The 17,397-nt window shown below is 36.0% G+C and overlaps 1 protein-coding gene across 12 annotated transcripts in view; it reads right to left on the reverse strand.

The window, feature by feature from the left end:
* The window catches only part of LOC124955869 (neural-cadherin), a 76,640-nt gene that overhangs the window by 54,926 nt on the left and 4,317 nt on the right, over window positions 1-17,397 (reverse strand). For 3 of the 12 annotated variants that reach the window (XM_047510918.1, XM_047510919.1, XM_047510917.1), the window contains exons 1-11: window positions 8,741-8,781; window positions 6,619-7,997; window positions 6,305-6,352; window positions 6,060-6,068; window positions 5,253-5,444; window positions 4,352-4,598; window positions 3,986-4,205; window positions 3,552-3,828; window positions 2,883-3,478; window positions 2,379-2,525; window positions 1,959-2,150 (exon numbers count right to left, since the gene is read on the reverse strand). In XM_047510918.1, coding sequence (XP_047366874.1) covers window positions 1,959-2,150; window positions 2,379-2,525; window positions 2,883-3,478; window positions 3,552-3,828; window positions 3,986-4,205; window positions 4,352-4,598; window positions 5,253-5,444; window positions 6,060-6,068; window positions 6,305-6,352; window positions 6,619-7,997; window positions 8,741-8,766 — 3,333 coding nt within the window. In that variant the 5' untranslated portion in view covers window positions 8,767-8,781. Of the gene's footprint in view, window positions 1-747; window positions 781-1,958; window positions 2,151-2,378; window positions 2,526-2,882; window positions 3,479-3,551; window positions 3,829-3,985; window positions 4,206-4,351; window positions 4,599-5,252; window positions 5,445-6,059; window positions 6,069-6,304; window positions 6,353-6,618; window positions 7,998-8,082; window positions 8,422-8,740; window positions 8,782-17,397 lie in introns of those variants that run through there. The other 9 variants (XM_047510916.1, XM_047510915.1, XM_047510923.1 and 6 more) reach the window with 7 other exon arrangements.

Here is a 17,397-nt window from a genome sequence, read left to right on the forward strand (position 1 = left end):
TCGACACAAAAAATCGTTCTTTTTTTTTTTTTTTTTTTTTTATATATATATATTCGTATGTATAAGTATATATATATTTATATATATATTTGTCAGTCACGTCGTGATGTAGCAGGAAAATGAGGCAAGGTAGTGAAAATGGGAAATAAATGGTGAGATTGCGAGAGTAGAATAGATGATAGATCTTGATGAATAGAATGTGATGATAGAAGAAATGGATAAAAGATTACAAACGATGATTGTGTAAATGATCGAAATCAAAAAAGAAACGTGATTGTAACGAATCAAACCAAAATCAAACATAGCAGAAAAGAAAACGCGTATAGACGAATAAATTATGAATGAAAAATAATGATAAAAGATGGAAGAATTGACAAACAAGGATGCAAAAGAAAATAATGAATCGAAATATCGAAATAATGAATCAGAGAAAAAAAGGTGAAAGCATACGGTGAAATAGGAATAAAAATAAAGGCGGAGAGCGGAAGAAAGAGATAGATATAGAAAGAGAAAGAGAAAGGGAGAGAGAGAGAGAGAGAGAGAGAGAGAAAGAGAGAGAATAAGATAGAGCATGATAGTGAGCAAAGTGACGTAGAGGTCGAAATAGAGGATGGATGAAGGAGCGAGAGCGAGATCCGTTCCTGTAAAGGAATCAAAAATACATTCATATAAAATATGCAAGCATTTGTCAAAAATTGTTTATGTCTGATGCACCACAAAATGCGTAGAGGTTGAAGTACACCTTACGTGGGGGTCAAAAAATGTCGTTCCCACCTGCTCCTGGAAGTTCAAAAAACATCACTTCCCTTTTGAAAAACATTTAAATTAGTATGTTAGAAGAACATTAAAGATTATTAGTCAATTTGTTCGTTTTCCTATTTTTTCCTCTGTGTCATTCTTACGTATCTCTAACGCGTGTCGTACAAAAATCGTAGACTTCTTTTCTTTGGCTATTTTAGAAAAGTAAAAAAATATACGCGCAGCGCAAAAAACTTGGACCGGCGGAATATTGTGAATTTCGGAATAGTCGAATTTAGGTCGAATGGTCGATCGAAATGAACGTGAAAAATCAAAGGAGCGAAGAATAAATCGCGTTCAAAGAACGATTTATTGATTATTACTCGCGTAATATCGAGAAAAAATAGTAGAGTCATTGGACAAGAGGTGTTCGAAGCACGTTTGTATTTGAAAAAAGAAAAAAAAAAAAGGAAAAAAAAGAAAAAAAAAATTGAAAAAAAAGATACTCGCGCCGCAGACAGAATGAAAGAGAGAGAGAGAGAGAGTGTTCTGATGCAAAAATAGCCCGAACGGTCGATCGATTCAGGTACATGAAGCGTTTGAGGAAATCAGGCATAGCTAAGTATTTACCATAGTGAACACATTGTGCATATCAATGGGAATTAAAAAGTTCTATACATGTGCCGTAAAAAGGAAACTCATTTCGTTGCATATTAGTGATGAGAGAAATAATTATCGACCAAACGCATATTAGTATACAAGTTTATCCGGCCAGTAACAAAACGGATTCGTGTTAAAGAACGTAAGTTAACGCAAACGTACAATATATCGGCATATGAAATATGTATATATGTATATATCTATAAATATATACACACGACATGTAGATGTAAACATATACATATATATATATACGTATATACATATATATATATGTGTATATATATATATATATATGTATGTATATATGTATGTGAATACACATGTATGTATATATGTATAAATTATATACATTTATATTGTCCGGCGTACGAGATCTTGGATAACGCACGTGAACGTGTAAAAATTTGGATAAAAAAGGAATCGTAGAATAATTAGAATTGAATCGTTCCGAATAATTCCAATTATGGCTAAGTGCACGCGCGTGTTCCATCGAACCGTGGCCGTCTTTACGATTAAAGAGATAAAATATGCGAGTCAACGTTGAAATAGATACTCACATCTAATGGCTTCTTTAATACGATCCAACCAGATTCTGGTTGTATTTCAAAGTATTCCAAGCCTTGATCGTTGTTGGGTGCGCTCAAAGTATATGTTATAGCGCCATTGTTATCGGCATCTTCGTCAGAAGCCGAGACTCTCAATATATTTGTTCCAATACTCGCATCTTGTTTAACATTTTCAACGTATCTCTGTAAAATAACGTTTAATAAAATAATCTCGCTTTTGTTATCTTTCTAATTTATACAAAAGAATCATTATTATTATACAAGGCGAATCATTAAACGTTAATAACTATGGTATCTTTGAATTCTCGACGTTTTCTTATATCATCAAAACTATCAAAGATATTTTAAGTAAAAACGTTTAATGATTTATCCGATATAATTATAATAATTTTTCTTATCTTGTCTACGTACTTGACGGTCAAATAATGGCGGATTATCATTAACGTCAGTTATCTCAACGGTGAAGGAACAAACTCCTTCCAAGGAGGGTTCGCCTTGATCCGTCGCTTTAACGGTAACCGATACGAACTTTCCGTCATCGCCTTCACGATCAAATACCTGAAAGTAATTATGATGAGCATAATCGGGTCGTGTCCCTAATTGCTCTCTCCCTCTCTCTCTCTCTCTCTCTCTCTCTCTCTCTCTCTCTCACTGCAGCAGCCTGTTCAAATGCTCTCTGTCGTTGCCATGGTCGATGAAACACCATTCGAATTGGTAATTAAAGTATAATCGTTTTAGCCTTCTAGCAAATCTGCTTCTAGTTCAAGGTAAAAGATCGAGAGCAATGCGTAAAATGTAGATCATATGATTTAGCATATGACGTGCTACGTTTGATTATTTATAATAAAAATGTGAACGATGCTTTTTTAGGAATTTTTTCTTTTTCTCAGATGAAATTTTACTATAAATATTTACCTTATTCGTGGATACTTGACCGGTTTCCTCATCCACCATAAATTTTGTTCCTTTCTGATTGGGTTGTTGTACTATAGAATATTTTACTTGTCCATTGACACCCTTATCTTCATCAGTTGCTTGTACTTTTATCACTGGACTCCCATTAGGAGCACCTTCTTCGACTTTAGGATTATAAGTTCCACAATCTTTAAACACTGGCTTGTTGTCGTTCACATCGGTTATGAAAACAACAACTACCGCTGTACTGGTATGAATCGTCGCGTCCCCATTCAAACAACAAGCACCATCGTCCAAGGCTGTGACATTGAGCTCATATTTGTCACGATCCAATGATATTTTATCCCCGTGAAGACGTATAACACCTGTAATCTCTTCGATGACAAATTGTCCCGACGTAGTATTTCCACCCACGAATCTAAATCGAACATTATCACCATCTTTGTCCGACGCTACCACAGTTGTTACCAAAGTATTTGGTCCAGCATTTTCGTCCACGTTTGGCGTATACACTTGTTGAGAAAATTTCGGCTCCTCGTCATTTTTATTTTTCGTATAAATTCGTACCGTTGCTGTACCGGTCTTAGAAGGTGTACCTAATTACATTTATAATATACAAATTTTAATCATTTTTATCATCCATGTGATATTAATTTTTTAAAAACTCACCTTTGTCTTTAGCCGTAACAACAAATTCGTAATAAGCATTGTTATTGTCGGCATCGAGTTGTTTATTGTTAACGATAATACCATTGGAATCGACACTAAAATGATCGTCCGACACTAAATACTCTATTTCCGCGTTTGCACCAGAATCGGCATCAGTTGCTTTAACTTTTAGTATGCTGGTACCCAGAGGAATATCTTCGTCAACGTTGTGAGCTTGATAGTCCGGTAATTCAAACTTTGGAGCATTGTCGTTCACATCGGAAACACGGATGGTTAACTGAAAACATATGCGTTGATATATTCAATTTAAACGTTACAATCGTATCGCAGAATGATAATAAACCATCTCAACCAGTAAGCTATTTTCACGTTTAAACATTTCGTTAATTTGCAACTTTAAATGTCGAATATTATTTTAAAACTAATGAAGCTACCTCGACCGACGTTGAAAATCCACCAGAATCTTCGGTAGCGGTTACTATTAAAGAATAGATGTGTGGTTGTCGTAGATCTTCAAAATCGAGTTCCTTTGCTAATTTAACGATACCAGAAGTAGGTCCAATATTAAATGTTCCTGCAGCACCTTGTCCTTGAGCTTTCAAAGTATATCGGATTTCACGATCCGCAAATGACTTAGCTTTCACTGATATGATGCTACAAAACGAAATGTATAAAAATTTTTCTCGCATAAAATCGAAAATAATTGATGCTATTGCTTTCTTTTTTCTTTCTTTTTTTGATTGAAAAATAATTATAAAAAAAAAGAAAAAAAAACCGATTGTTAAAAATATTGAACTTACTCAGAATCTTTCTTTTGATTTTCTGGAATCTCAGCTTCGTAAGCTGTCATGTAGAACTGTGGTGCACGTTTGCCTCCAACGATCGATAGTCGTTCCTCCGGAGTTGACTGGAAATGTCTCTCATCTATTCGACCGTTCTGATCTTCAGCTTTTACGTACAGAACGTATTCCATGTCTAACTGAAAGAGATCCGTACCTCGGGTACGTACTACGCCTGATCTTTGATCGACCTCGAAACGACCACCGGCTGTAAAAGAAAGAAAAAAGATATCGAAGATGCAATTTAAAAAATTTTTCATTCATTGACATTCGACTTGTAGTTATTCATTCGATAACATCCTAGCTAGGTTCCAATAAAAAAAAAAAAAAAAATATGGAGTCGCCACGTATTAAACGATAGTCAGAGTAACAAAATAACTATCGAAGATTCTTTCTTTGACGATATTCACGTATAACCGGACATTGCACTCAGAGAAATCGATCGGTTGATTAAGAATGAAAGACAGTTTCCAGATCCGAGATATCACGTAAATTATTCAATTGCTAGAAGAGCACTCTAATAGACGTCTATCTTATCTATAATTAATCTAGAAAGGTAATGAATTATTAAAGAATCGTATAATCATTAAGATTCTATCAAAAGTCAAATTACCATCGGTTACGTATATTTTTAAAGAAAATTTTAATACTTATGAAAATGATTTTCATCTGTTCAAAAGCAAATGTAATTGAATGATAGTTATAAGAAAATATTACCAAATGTACCAGATGGTACCCAAACGTACTAATAATTATTATGTAATCTAATAATGAAATAATGAATGAAACAGACGGATATAAAATTTGTTAAAAAATGATTAAAAAATATCAGTAATCAAACATAATAATAATTTTTACATACTCCGGTCTCTAACAATAAAGTAGTGAATGTTATGATCAGTATCGGGATCCCTTGCTTGTAATGTGAACACGTGCGTGTTCGGCGGTGCATTCAGCTGTACAACGGTCTGCATGGGTAGAGGACGGTTGATGAAGTACGGTGGCTCATCGTTCACGTCCTTCATGTTGATGATCACACGTTGATTGTCCGTATCTACGATTATATATCATTTTTTATTTCCACGTTTCAATAGTAACCATATAAAAATACAATTATAAATATATATTTATATAAATTACGCATATAAGCAAACGAAAATTAACATGCTTTTGCAGATTCAATAAAATAAGCTCTCTTTCATTACGTTTGGAAAAATCAATCGAACAAAACTTTATTAATTTCAAGCGAGAAAAAAAAAACACTCGGTCCAAAAATTATTTAATATAATTCACCAAACGTGATTGTTGTACGATATTTTGTATATTCCGAATAAGGCCAGTACAGGTAATTCGATAACAATTTCATTAATTTAATGATACGATATGTATGTTTGGTTACTCATCACGACCTAATTCGTTTTAATCAAGTACGTTTTGTCTGACTTTGCAACCACAGAGATAGATGGAATATCAAAATAATGTTAAAGCATAGAATATGGATATAACGATTTAACAAGCATTAATCGTCGTTCGTGAAACATAGATTGAATGCGATGATTTAATGATGAAAATTAATTATTTTTCCAAGCGTTTTATAAATATTTATACATATATACATATACAGACATATATACGTGCAGAAAAATAAATGATATGCGATAATACTTACATTGAAATCCTTTGGAAGCCGATTAATGCGTGAAATAAAAGATATCAAATTATTAACAATGATACGTGCCAGAGAATGATCGTTTCTTGAAACTATCACTAATTATCCGTTAATTAAGAGTGCAAAATGTTAAATGAGTGTGTGCTATAGTATTTGCTACGCGTGTATATCAGACTGTCGAGAAAAGCGACAGAATTTCAAGAGCTGTTCGAAAGCGATCTTTTAATAAAATCAAATTATTGTACCGTCTTCGAATGGACACGGGTAATCGATGGGAAACCGTGCACACCGCTCTTCGGACGCCGACAGATGAAATAAAATATTAAAAATTAAGAAAATAATTGAACAAAAGTAAAAATCAAAATTGAGCCATTTGAACAATCATAAATATCATAGAAGATAATAGAGAAAAGATAATATATTTGGTCTATTAAAAAGTTCTATGGTTTTAGAAAACAAATCTGTTTAAAAAAATAAAAAAGATAAAACGAACAGAACGTTTCGATAGACCTAATAAAATAAATAGTTACAAGTAAAAGGAATAAGAGCATAAAATTACCCATGTTCGTTATAGTAACCCAAAAATCGATAGTCTTCTCAAGTCCAAGCGCTTCGTAATCCCACTTTTGTTTGACCATGACAGATCCATTGGATCCAACCGTAACCCACTTGTTCTCATCTCTGATCTTATAAGTTTCCTTTTCGTTTTCTTTCTCAAGATGAAAAGCTATTTTTCCAACGACGTCACCATCAGCTTCAGAAAAATCGATCTTCTTTGTAGGCCTAACAGCTCTGGTAACACGTCTCTTTCGAATCTTGTGAAGTTCAGGTTCGATAATGTTTGCCGACGTAAGAAATCTGACGATTACTTTAGCAGGCTTTTCTGAGATTTTCGGAGGTGAACGAAGATCATGAGCTTCGACAAGAAAACGACGTTCGGTGTCTTCTTCAGGAGCAAGCTCGGGCTCATTAGCAAGTAAAAGTTCGCCCGTTTGAGGAACGACAACGAGTAAATCGGTATTAGTGAGCATCCTGTATGCCAATTTGTCTCCATCGGCATCCTTGGCAACGAGCTTGCCTATCGTCATAAATCTTTTCCAAGATGGAAGTACGTTGATACCTTGTCTCAAATCTTCGATATTCGTAGGCCTAACTTCGAAAGTATAAACATCCTTCTCAAAAACTGGACCATTGTCATTTTCATCGAGTACGCGAACAAATCCACCAATTTTCGAGCTGCTCACGTAATTTCCATCAAACGCACGTATCACCAACGCATATCTTTCTTTTCTCTCGCGATCGAGGGGCTTAGAAGTAACCACTCTAATTCCTTGTCCGTGATTAACAAGTGTAACATTGAATCCATGATCGACTGAATTGTTTTCCCGTAAAGCGAATGCTCTCTCGCCAGTTTCGTCGGGTAATATTGTATAATGAACGGGAAAGTTGCCGCGTGCTCTTAATAAAGGAAATCCTTCGATCAGAGTACCTGCAGGTGCATTTTCAGCTACCTCACCTTCACCAAGACGTTCGTGGGAGAAGGTCAACAAGTGGCGACGATTGATCACGTATAATCGAAGATCATGAGCTTCGGTACCATTGGGCAATTCTTCTAAAACGACCAAATCGATCGGTCGATGATGATCGAGCAACGGTCCGAGTTCTGATGTTGTCATTACAAGGCCATTCTTCAAGACAGTGAAATACTTGGAGAAGGCATTGTCTAAAAGACAAAACCTCGAGGGTTGTTGTCTCGAGTCGCTGTGAAATCGTGTTATCTCGTAGCCAGGATAGACGTCATGCGGTAAAACCGCTACTTTTCCATCGATCCTAGCCAAATTGATCGCTAGAATCCAGAAGACGAGTAATCGCCACATTCTGCCGCTCCTTCTCGATAACTTCGTAATGCCTTCACTAGAGCATGGGTGCAAGGACGACCTGTAAAATAAAAATCACAAAACGATATATAACGTCGTCGTTAGTTGTAGACGCAACACATATGACTAGTTTATCAATATGTTACAATATCGCGACGAATCTCTCAGAGTCCTTTGTATCTTTTCAACGTCATAAATTCGTTTCTTTCCCTTCTTCCGTTCTTTGTAAGTACTATACATAAGCCTCGTGCTAGTCAGCTGCCAGACGAAATCAATACGTGTCGGTGACATCGAGCGACGCGAGTCTCGTCATTGCTGCCGCGCGACAGACAACGCGATGAACAATGTCCGTAACGTTGCACCGGAAATAAGAACCGGCGCGTACGAGTTGACTATTGTCATTTAGTAACCCTCCGTTCCATTTGATTCCATTCACGCCCCGAGAGAAACCGGACGTGAGGTCAGTCGCGGCTCGTTTAAGTACTTCTATCGTTGAACTCACAAAAAAAGATATATAACGACGAACTTATTCGTAATCGCTCGATAACTCATGGGTCAAAATGATTTGCGATATTGATTTGCTCAATGGGACATATTATATAATCTACAATGTCACGTATGATTTATAATGTACAATAAAATGTACGTAATGTGCGTACACGCACGCGCAAGTACGCACACACACACACACACACACGTATCCACATATAAGATAATGTAAAATGAGATGCATTAATAGTATTCTATTCGTGATTTGCCTTGCAAATCAAGAAAGCTTGCATAATGTATATATAGAAAACTTACGCGTGTTCTGAAAAGCAGATATACATAATAATATGTTAAAACTTGTTAGAATGTCTTTCAACATAAAAAGTACTCTTTTACGAATGGACACGAAAGGCTATTGCGATGTTTACTTTTAAGAATGTCATAGATGACCGTCTTGATAACCGTCCAAGATAAATACACTGTGTGGTCGTGTTGTTTACATCATTGCTCAATATTGATTCCAAGTTTACTTGACTTAATAGTAAGGGCATCCCCACCAATTTACTAAACTATATGTGAACTTATTCATATATTCGTGGGAACGAATATCTATGTATCTATATGTACTTAAAACAAAATGAACTCTCTTCCCTCGAATGCTGGCGGATTCGAAACAGTCGAAAGTCGAGATCGACTCGAGACTGACCTAAGAGAGCGGATGCTTCTCGACCAAGCTGCTGGTATTATATCAAGTTAAGTCCGTAGAAACACGACACCTAATCCCTCCTCGAAACGTATTAAGTGACTGTCTTTGGCCTACTATTGGCTGGCTTTCTGTTCTGAAAAGCGATACATTGAATAAAACCTGCTCGACTTATTTTCACGATGTTGACCTTCCGGGTCGAAAACAATACTATTATTTCGATCATTCTTACCAACAACAATAAATAGTGTTTTCTTCGTTACTACATAACGAAAATAGAAATTTTATCTAAATCTTTATAATATTTATGTGATCGATTCTACGTAAATACTCTATATATTATCATTGTAATTAACGGAATACGACTGATATAATTCAAGGAAATACCGATTTTGCATTATGCGCCAATCGTTTGCTCGCATTTCCATCTTAGACACTATTAGAATGCATGAATTCGTACGCAAAGGATAGAACTAGTCGATATGAATAATGCAGAAATTCTCTCTCTCTCTCTCTCTCTATCTATCTATCTATCTATCTATCTATCTATCTAACTATCTATCTATCTTTCAATCTACGTACACATTTCTACTACGATCGATTTTATTTCCAGGCATGGTCAAAAACAGTTAAATCATTTTATTAATTTTACAACATTTATAAAAAAAAAAAAGCATAATACAATTGATAAGTTAGCTTGAGAAACAAAGATAGAGAAAGGTAGTGTATACGAGTGTGTGTGTGTGTGTATGCGATAGAAAGAGAACGTATGTGGACGAGCTATGATTCTCATGGCGAATTAAAGTGACGTTTTAATCTTTTCATCTTCTACGTAGCCGGAGGAAGAGCTCTGGAATCGAAAAAGTCCGTAATTGTGGTCGTAAAAAGGACTGCCGACTCGTCTCCCGTGCTTACTCATACCAACCACTTAAAGTTCGAGCGAAAGTTTAAACGAGCTCTCTCATCTTTCTTACGTTTCGATCGAGACGAAAGACTTGCTTCATAATTCGTCGTATTTAACTCCTCTTTTATAATGACATATAACTTTTAAGCGAGATACTCATATACGTGTATTTTTTTTAAGTTTTTTCATTTTTTCATAATTATAACTTTCTCTTGTACGGAATACTAATTTACCGCTATCGTATCATTACGTAATTGTGTAATATTGCCTGTATCAAATATGAACAATAAAGGAAACAACGTTTAAAAGTACTTCTCTTACTATTTCTTTTTTCAAATGAAAATCCCTCGACATTCTCGCATTGTTGATGATTTCTATAACGTTCCCTGCCTCGGGCATGAACTCAGGATCATCTGGCACAACGATAGAGGCCACGTTTGAAATGAATTTCTCCCTCTTTCTATTTCTAGAGACGTTTCCTTTTTAATTATAAAAGTATCTTCTTCCCAGCATATTTTTAATTTTAGCAAAGTTCATTTTCAAATAATTAAGAAAAATCTCATCGTTGTTTACAATAAATCCTGCTCCGAGTATATCGAGTTAATCGATATAATAATATTAAATATTAAAATAATTGATACAAGTATGTTAAACCCTTTGTACTATTAGTCTTTATATACAAGAGTTTCGAAAAAAAAAATCCAAAGTCAATAAAAAATTGCCAATTCGACTAAATTATTCTGCATTTCAAATCGAGTGACTTTTGTTTGAAACGATTTATCGATAAACCAAACTGTTTGCCTTTTATTCCGAGAAGACCAATTTTGCTGGCGATATTCATTTCAGCCCTTTAAACCGTTTATTAGCGAAAAAAAGAAGAAACTACCTGTCTCGTAATTTTTAATATCCTGCACATTGTTCCCTAGGGATGTTCCTTTGTTGGTTACTATCTCGAAAAGCGAGAAAAATATCTCGTGGCAACGTTAAATACGACTCATTTAGTATATTAGCAAGGAGCTCAACGCATTACGGTCCAGGCCATATTGCATATAATATTTCTTATATTATTTTTACACACAACTAGGTAATTATATCTAATCATATTAAGGTGTGCAAATTTAAATTGTTCAGGTAAACGGTTAAAATTATCAAGTTTGCTCGAAAATAGAAGTTATTATTAATCTACGATAATATAATAAAAATATTTAATTGATTAAAATAAAGAAATATATATCCCATAATTTGGACTATTCTATACATTTCTGCAATGTCTTAATGAACTAGTTAAACTCTAGAATAAGAATTCTCCACGTAACGTTACAAGGATTAATGGTCTTTAAACGCAAAGTATATCCGCCTAAGCACGGTCTTGACCTCATCGGTTTCTCTCCCTCTCTCTTAACCTTTCTCCTTCCTCCTTTCGAAGAGCCGTTTGGCCGTCCTCATCATCGCGTCGGAAATTAGCAGACGGAGCGAGGAGGCATCCATTGAGTCAATTAAGACAAGTCTGAGGTTACATGCTAACGAGCTACGTAATGCTTTCTACGAAAAGTCTTGGAATGGATGGAAGGAGAGATGGAGGGAAGAGAAACGTCGTTCCTTCGAATGGACAAAAGGATGGATGCATTAAAAAAGCAAGGATATATCCATAAGGACTGAAAGAAGAAGAGGAAGACTCGTGAAAGGGTTAATGAGGGATTGAGAGTATGTACATACATATGTACATATGTCTATACGAGTTGTGACGAGAAAAAGGAGACAACGGCCGTCAAAGAGGAACGCCCGATCGACTTTTCTCCTTTTCTTCCTCCCTTTCCTCCCTTTCCTCTCTTTGCAACACCACACATTGTCAGTCTCGATTGTGGCAACTCGCCAGTCGCGACTTCCGTCCTACGTATCCAACGAACAATGAAATACCTATGACCTATGTACTCAGATATGTACCTACATACACGTATGTGTATATATACATAGATATATAATATATTTATTTCTAAACCTTCTTTATCTTTTTTTCCTTTTTATCTTTCGACGACGATGAAAGCAGAGAATATTAAACTCAACATGGAAAATGAAATAATAAAGTACATAGAACACAATTTATAATTGTCTCAAACTCTTTTATCCCTTTCGATTTATATTTTATACGTATTTTATGCGTGTACCATCAAATTGTATTATTTTTATTGGAGATAACTTAGACGCGCGTCGTTATTAAATGTTACATGTAACAGATATTCAAAGTTTATCGTGCGTTTTCTGTATGCTTTTTACAACGATATTTCCTCTTTCTCTCTCTCTCTCTCTCTCTCTCTCTCTCTCTCTCTCTCGTTGGAAAAACGTTTTTCCTGAACCCCATCCGACGATAAATTAAGCCTTTTCACACCGAACAAAGAATGGAGCTCTTTTTTAGCAGAGACTCTGATTTAATTCCGCGCCGTGCATTTGAAAAACAGACGGTTTTTTTGCATATGCCAAATGTATTCGCTTGCGTCGTTCGACCTTTCAACGCGATCGTTTCCTCTCAACGAATCTTTTCGTATCATTTTCTAATACTTCGACTTTAACCTACGTCGTATTTTTCATCTAACGAAATTCGTAATGTCAGTTTCTATTTGTGCATTTGCACGAGTTATTTTCGTATCAAAAAAATATTGAAATATTCAAGAAGTGTAGAGAGAGAGAGAGAGAAAGAGAGCTAAAAGGAAATAAACGAGACGATTGGAAATCGAAAATTGCTTCTTTCTTATCTTCGATCGATAAGCTAATGTTGCATTAAAATATATATAACTTTTTAAAAAAAAAAATAAACGATGTTATTAAATCACGATAAAAATCCTGTAATTTTTTATTTGATTACTTGCAAATGATAACGAATATCAAAAGATATTAAAAACATCTTTTTATATACAATAAAAATATTTATGAAAAAGCATTCCCCATATACGTATAGAATTTTCATAACTTTTAGAATTTTCACTTTGAAATATTTTCTCGTAAGAAGGGTGCTAAAAAGGAGAGAGAAAGAGAGAGAGAGAGAGAGAGAGAGGGCGAGACGAGAACAACTTTGTCGGCTGATCTTCTCACATCGATTCGTGCGAATGTGCAAAGGCCGCCGGCGCAGTTTAGCCTGTAAAATATTTTGGGGGCGTCGGTCGGAGGACGTTGATCTCTCTTTCTCTATTCCACCGACGTGTTCTTTTCTTTCTGCGCACGGCTCTTCCTCATCCCTACAGATTTCTCATCTCTCGTCACAAGGGGAACTCTAGAAAGCAGAGGGGTTCACGGAAATCCTGCAACGATGGCGACTGCGACGACATAGAATGCTAGTATATAGTAGTTTTCGAGTAAAAGAGAAAGAGAGAATAGGAGAAGCCACGACAGCGAGGGTGGTGTGTAGAGAACACAGTCGTGTGAGTTAGGGTGAAGGGTAGCTAGGTACGTAGAAACTCAGCGACCAAGTGAAAAAGGGAAAGAGCAAGGGGAGATTCGTACATACTCACAAGTTTTCCTTACATTTGGCTCGACTCCGAGACCGTGTAGTACTTTTGATATATATATAGGGTGTATCGCTTGATATTTGTAATAGTACTTTAAATATTGACAATAGAAAAAAAAAAATGTTAAAGAACAAAATTGTCCGATGCAAAGATGTCAATATTTTAATTAACACCTCGTTCAAGGTCATCTTTTTCGAAATTTCAAATTTCCTTCAAACGAATCAGCATATTTTTATAATAATGGTTCATAGTTTACGAATAGACGAACTTAACGATGGGAATATCTTTGAGTTTTAGAAGATATGACATACGGAAGAGAGGTGAAACACTCGTTATATAGAAAATACGAGGAAATGAGAGAGTATACATAGAAAGAGAGAAAGAGAAAAAGAAAAAAGGAGAAGGAGCGAACACTACTTGAATTGATTGAGAGAAAAGCCAAGAGACGGCGGCGGCGTCGGCGGTGGCGTCGGCGGTGGTGCTGCTGGAAGCTTGTCAATCGATAGCGGTTGCATGCGTCCTAAACCAGCCCCCCATTGCTCCACTTACTACGTTTACTACACCGCCTCTATTATTGCTCGAACCAGTTAATCTGTGAACTTTCCAGACCCCATTCTTTTATTTTATATTCCTCTTCTCTTAAATAGAAACATTTATTTCTAAATGTTTCAATTGAATGAATTTTCTCCTCTCTATATAACGTCATGTAGATAATTCATACATTTATATATTCCATCTCGTTTGTTTTGCCCTTTTCTCATTTTCTACGGGAAAAAAAAGAAAAAAAAAAAAAAAGAAAAAAAGAAAAGAAAAAATATCTATCCATGAACTTATTTAAAACAATGCGGGTTTAAACCCTTCGATTTTATTGGATCAAACCGTTCCGTCCGACATATCTTGTTCGCCGTCACAGTCACCGAAAAGGCAGGCCGCAAGGGGACACGCTCGTGCGACCGTCTAAATCATCAGGCTCTACCGACTTCCGAGCCAGATGCGCCCAGTATGCCTCCTGGGGATAGAGACGTATTTCATGGAAGTCGTACTACGACAAAGGGACTTTTCTTCCTCTGTTTTTCTTCCGTTAACTTCGTTGAAACTTTCCAGAAAGAAATACTACTTTTTCGAACACTTAATAACGAATAAATTTTAACTGAAATATTCCAGGAAACGATGATTCCTTAGAAAGTCTATTAATTTAAAATAAAATTTATAACAAGTAAAAAATACATATATAATATAGAATATTCTAAGCGGTTAAAATTTCTCTTGTTGCTATTAAACGCGAAGTAATATCAAATTACTTGAGGGAAAAAAAAACTATGACTCGTTATTTCATACATGGGAAAGAGAGATAAATAGAAAAAGACGTAGAACGAACGTTCATTGGCCGGACATGCGATCCATTAAGCGTACTGAATACGGATACTCGACGAAGAGAGAGAGAGAGAGAGAGAGAGAGAGAGAGAGAGAGAGAGAAAGAGAGAGAAAGAGAGAGAGGCATTTTTCGGAAAAGATAACGCGTCCTTTGACAGAACGTCTAGGGAATATAACGCGGTGGAGGGTGCGCGAGAGAAAGGTCTTTTGTCAGAAACGTCGCCTAGCGAACGTGCGCTTGCAGAAATATGCGCATACGAAAGAGAGAGACGAAGAAGTTCAAACAAAAGAGAAGCGAGGTCTCCTTCTCCTTGTAATGGCGACCTCTCGAGATCCAAGGTGAAGGACTAGCAAGCAGCTTTCAGAGTCTCGAGTACCGACAACCCTTTACACGCTCCATCGACACCATATGGCGTGACCAACTTTATAATACTCGCTGGATATGTAAAACGACGGCCACGGCATGGTACAATGCAACGCAGCGTGAAACCATACCCGATAATTTCGTCGAGCATGTGGTGAGTCTAATTCGAGGAAACTCATCAAACTGTTCCACCTTTCTTTATTCTATTTTCCTTTTTTCTTTGAAAAAAAAAAAAAAAGAGAAAAAAAAGAATACAAACGTATGGCTCGACGATGGAATTTTTTTTTTCAAGATTGGCAAGGTTAAATATTATCATAAGCGATTACTATCTGCATTAGTAGAAAGTTCAAGGAAAAGGGTGAAGTTTCTCGAGTGTAAAATCAACTATTCTCGCCTAAATTCTCTTTCGATAATATGCAAACAATTCCTTCCTTTCCTCGTTTCGATTCAACTGAAATATAGAATTCATTTGTGTTGTACAAATTGAATAAGATTTTAGTTAAAATTTCGAAAAGTTGTTTCTTAGTTGAAAAATTGTACTTTTCCCCTTCGTAACCGTCGCCGTATTCATTCGTCTTCTTTACTGCATTGTACCGTACCGTTACTGCAAGAGGGAGAACACCCCTAGACCAATAGGGGTCCTTCTCCCTCGAGTCCTTAGACTCAATGCTCCCTACGATCCAGGAAACCCTTATTGCTAGTGAACGGAAGCATCCTAATTAGTATTACTTTCTAACGACTCGTTTCTCTCGCTTTTCTTTTTCCAAAGATTAAATACATTTATATTTGATGACTCTCAAAAGTCATAATTTCTACAGTTATTACTACATTTTCTTTCTCTCTGGATTCTTTCGTTTCTAAAATATTTGTACGTTTGCTACCATTTTTAATGAACATTGTAAATGCAAAATCCAAACCTTCTTCTCGATATGAGCAACTGGTTAAACGATAGAATTAATGAGATTAGAATGGAATAGGAACACGAAGACGGATTGAAGCGACAAAGTGTGAATTTGCGTTTGGATAGAGAAGAAGATAGAGAGAGGTGTGCAAATAACAATGAGCCTTAATTAGATGGCACACGGCGCAGTGCACGCCTCGTCGACAGAATCTAGTCCAGGAACGCCCATTCGTGGTAAAGGCCCTCGAACTTTATACGACCATTCTCTTCAACGAAGGATTCTCGCGCTCGAAAAAAGAAAAAGGAAGGGAAAGAGAAAAGAGATACGAGTCACTTGCATCTAAAAAGGTCCTCTACGGCTCGTTAACGACAAAAAGAGGAACCCAGCTGGATCGCGGAAGGCAATATTCGCGAAACTATGGAAATTTTGTCCTCAATTCCTACCACTCTCGTTAAAGGTCGTGTGCGTGATAATAAAAATACTAAAAGGGAAAAATAACTTTGAAGTAAATAGATAGTTTGTGCAAACATACGTAAACGTAATTGATCAAAATGATACAAAATTCTTGATCCTTTCTCTTGGTCTATTCTTAAATTAATATAAATTCTTCGAAACTCGCTATCGCTCATAAAGAAATGTAGAACAGGTAGAAGACTTGAACTCTGACCTATCTTACACCAAGTACAACTTGGCAACACGCGAACATTAAAGAGTCCGCGAAAAGAATGAAAAGCAGAGACGAAGTAGTAGGTTTCTTTCTTTTTTTCCATTTCTTTTTTTCTTTTTTTTTTTTCCCCTGTTTTTTCACGAACCGAAAGAAAAAAATAGAGCACCTCGGAGAAGAGAAAGAAATTCCGAGCGATAACTAAACTTGGATTCGAGCAAAATTACGTCCAAGCAAGCAAGCAAGCAGTCGACATCCTCGTAAAAAACGAAATGAGATGAGACCATCGAAAGGGTGTCAAGTAAGAAAAGAAAGTAAAGACGAGACATAGAGTACTTTTAATAATTATTAGAGCGTCAATCTCTTTTATTTTCTCTCGGATCAAAAAAGTTAGAAGCGACCACATTTTATTTGACAAAAGAGCGATGTAGATATTTCAGGTTGACCGTATAATAAGATTTTAGAACATATTTTTAAATTTATTTCGAAATGTTAACGTTATACGTCATGGTCTCTTCTTGTCAGCTATAATTTTGAAACGACTATGGCCATCGGTAATGG

Source organism: Vespa velutina, chromosome 19 (assembly GCF_912470025.1).
Source record: "Vespa velutina chromosome 19, iVesVel2.1, whole genome shotgun sequence".
NCBI classification, from domain to species: domain Eukaryota; kingdom Metazoa; phylum Arthropoda; class Insecta; order Hymenoptera; family Vespidae; genus Vespa; species Vespa velutina.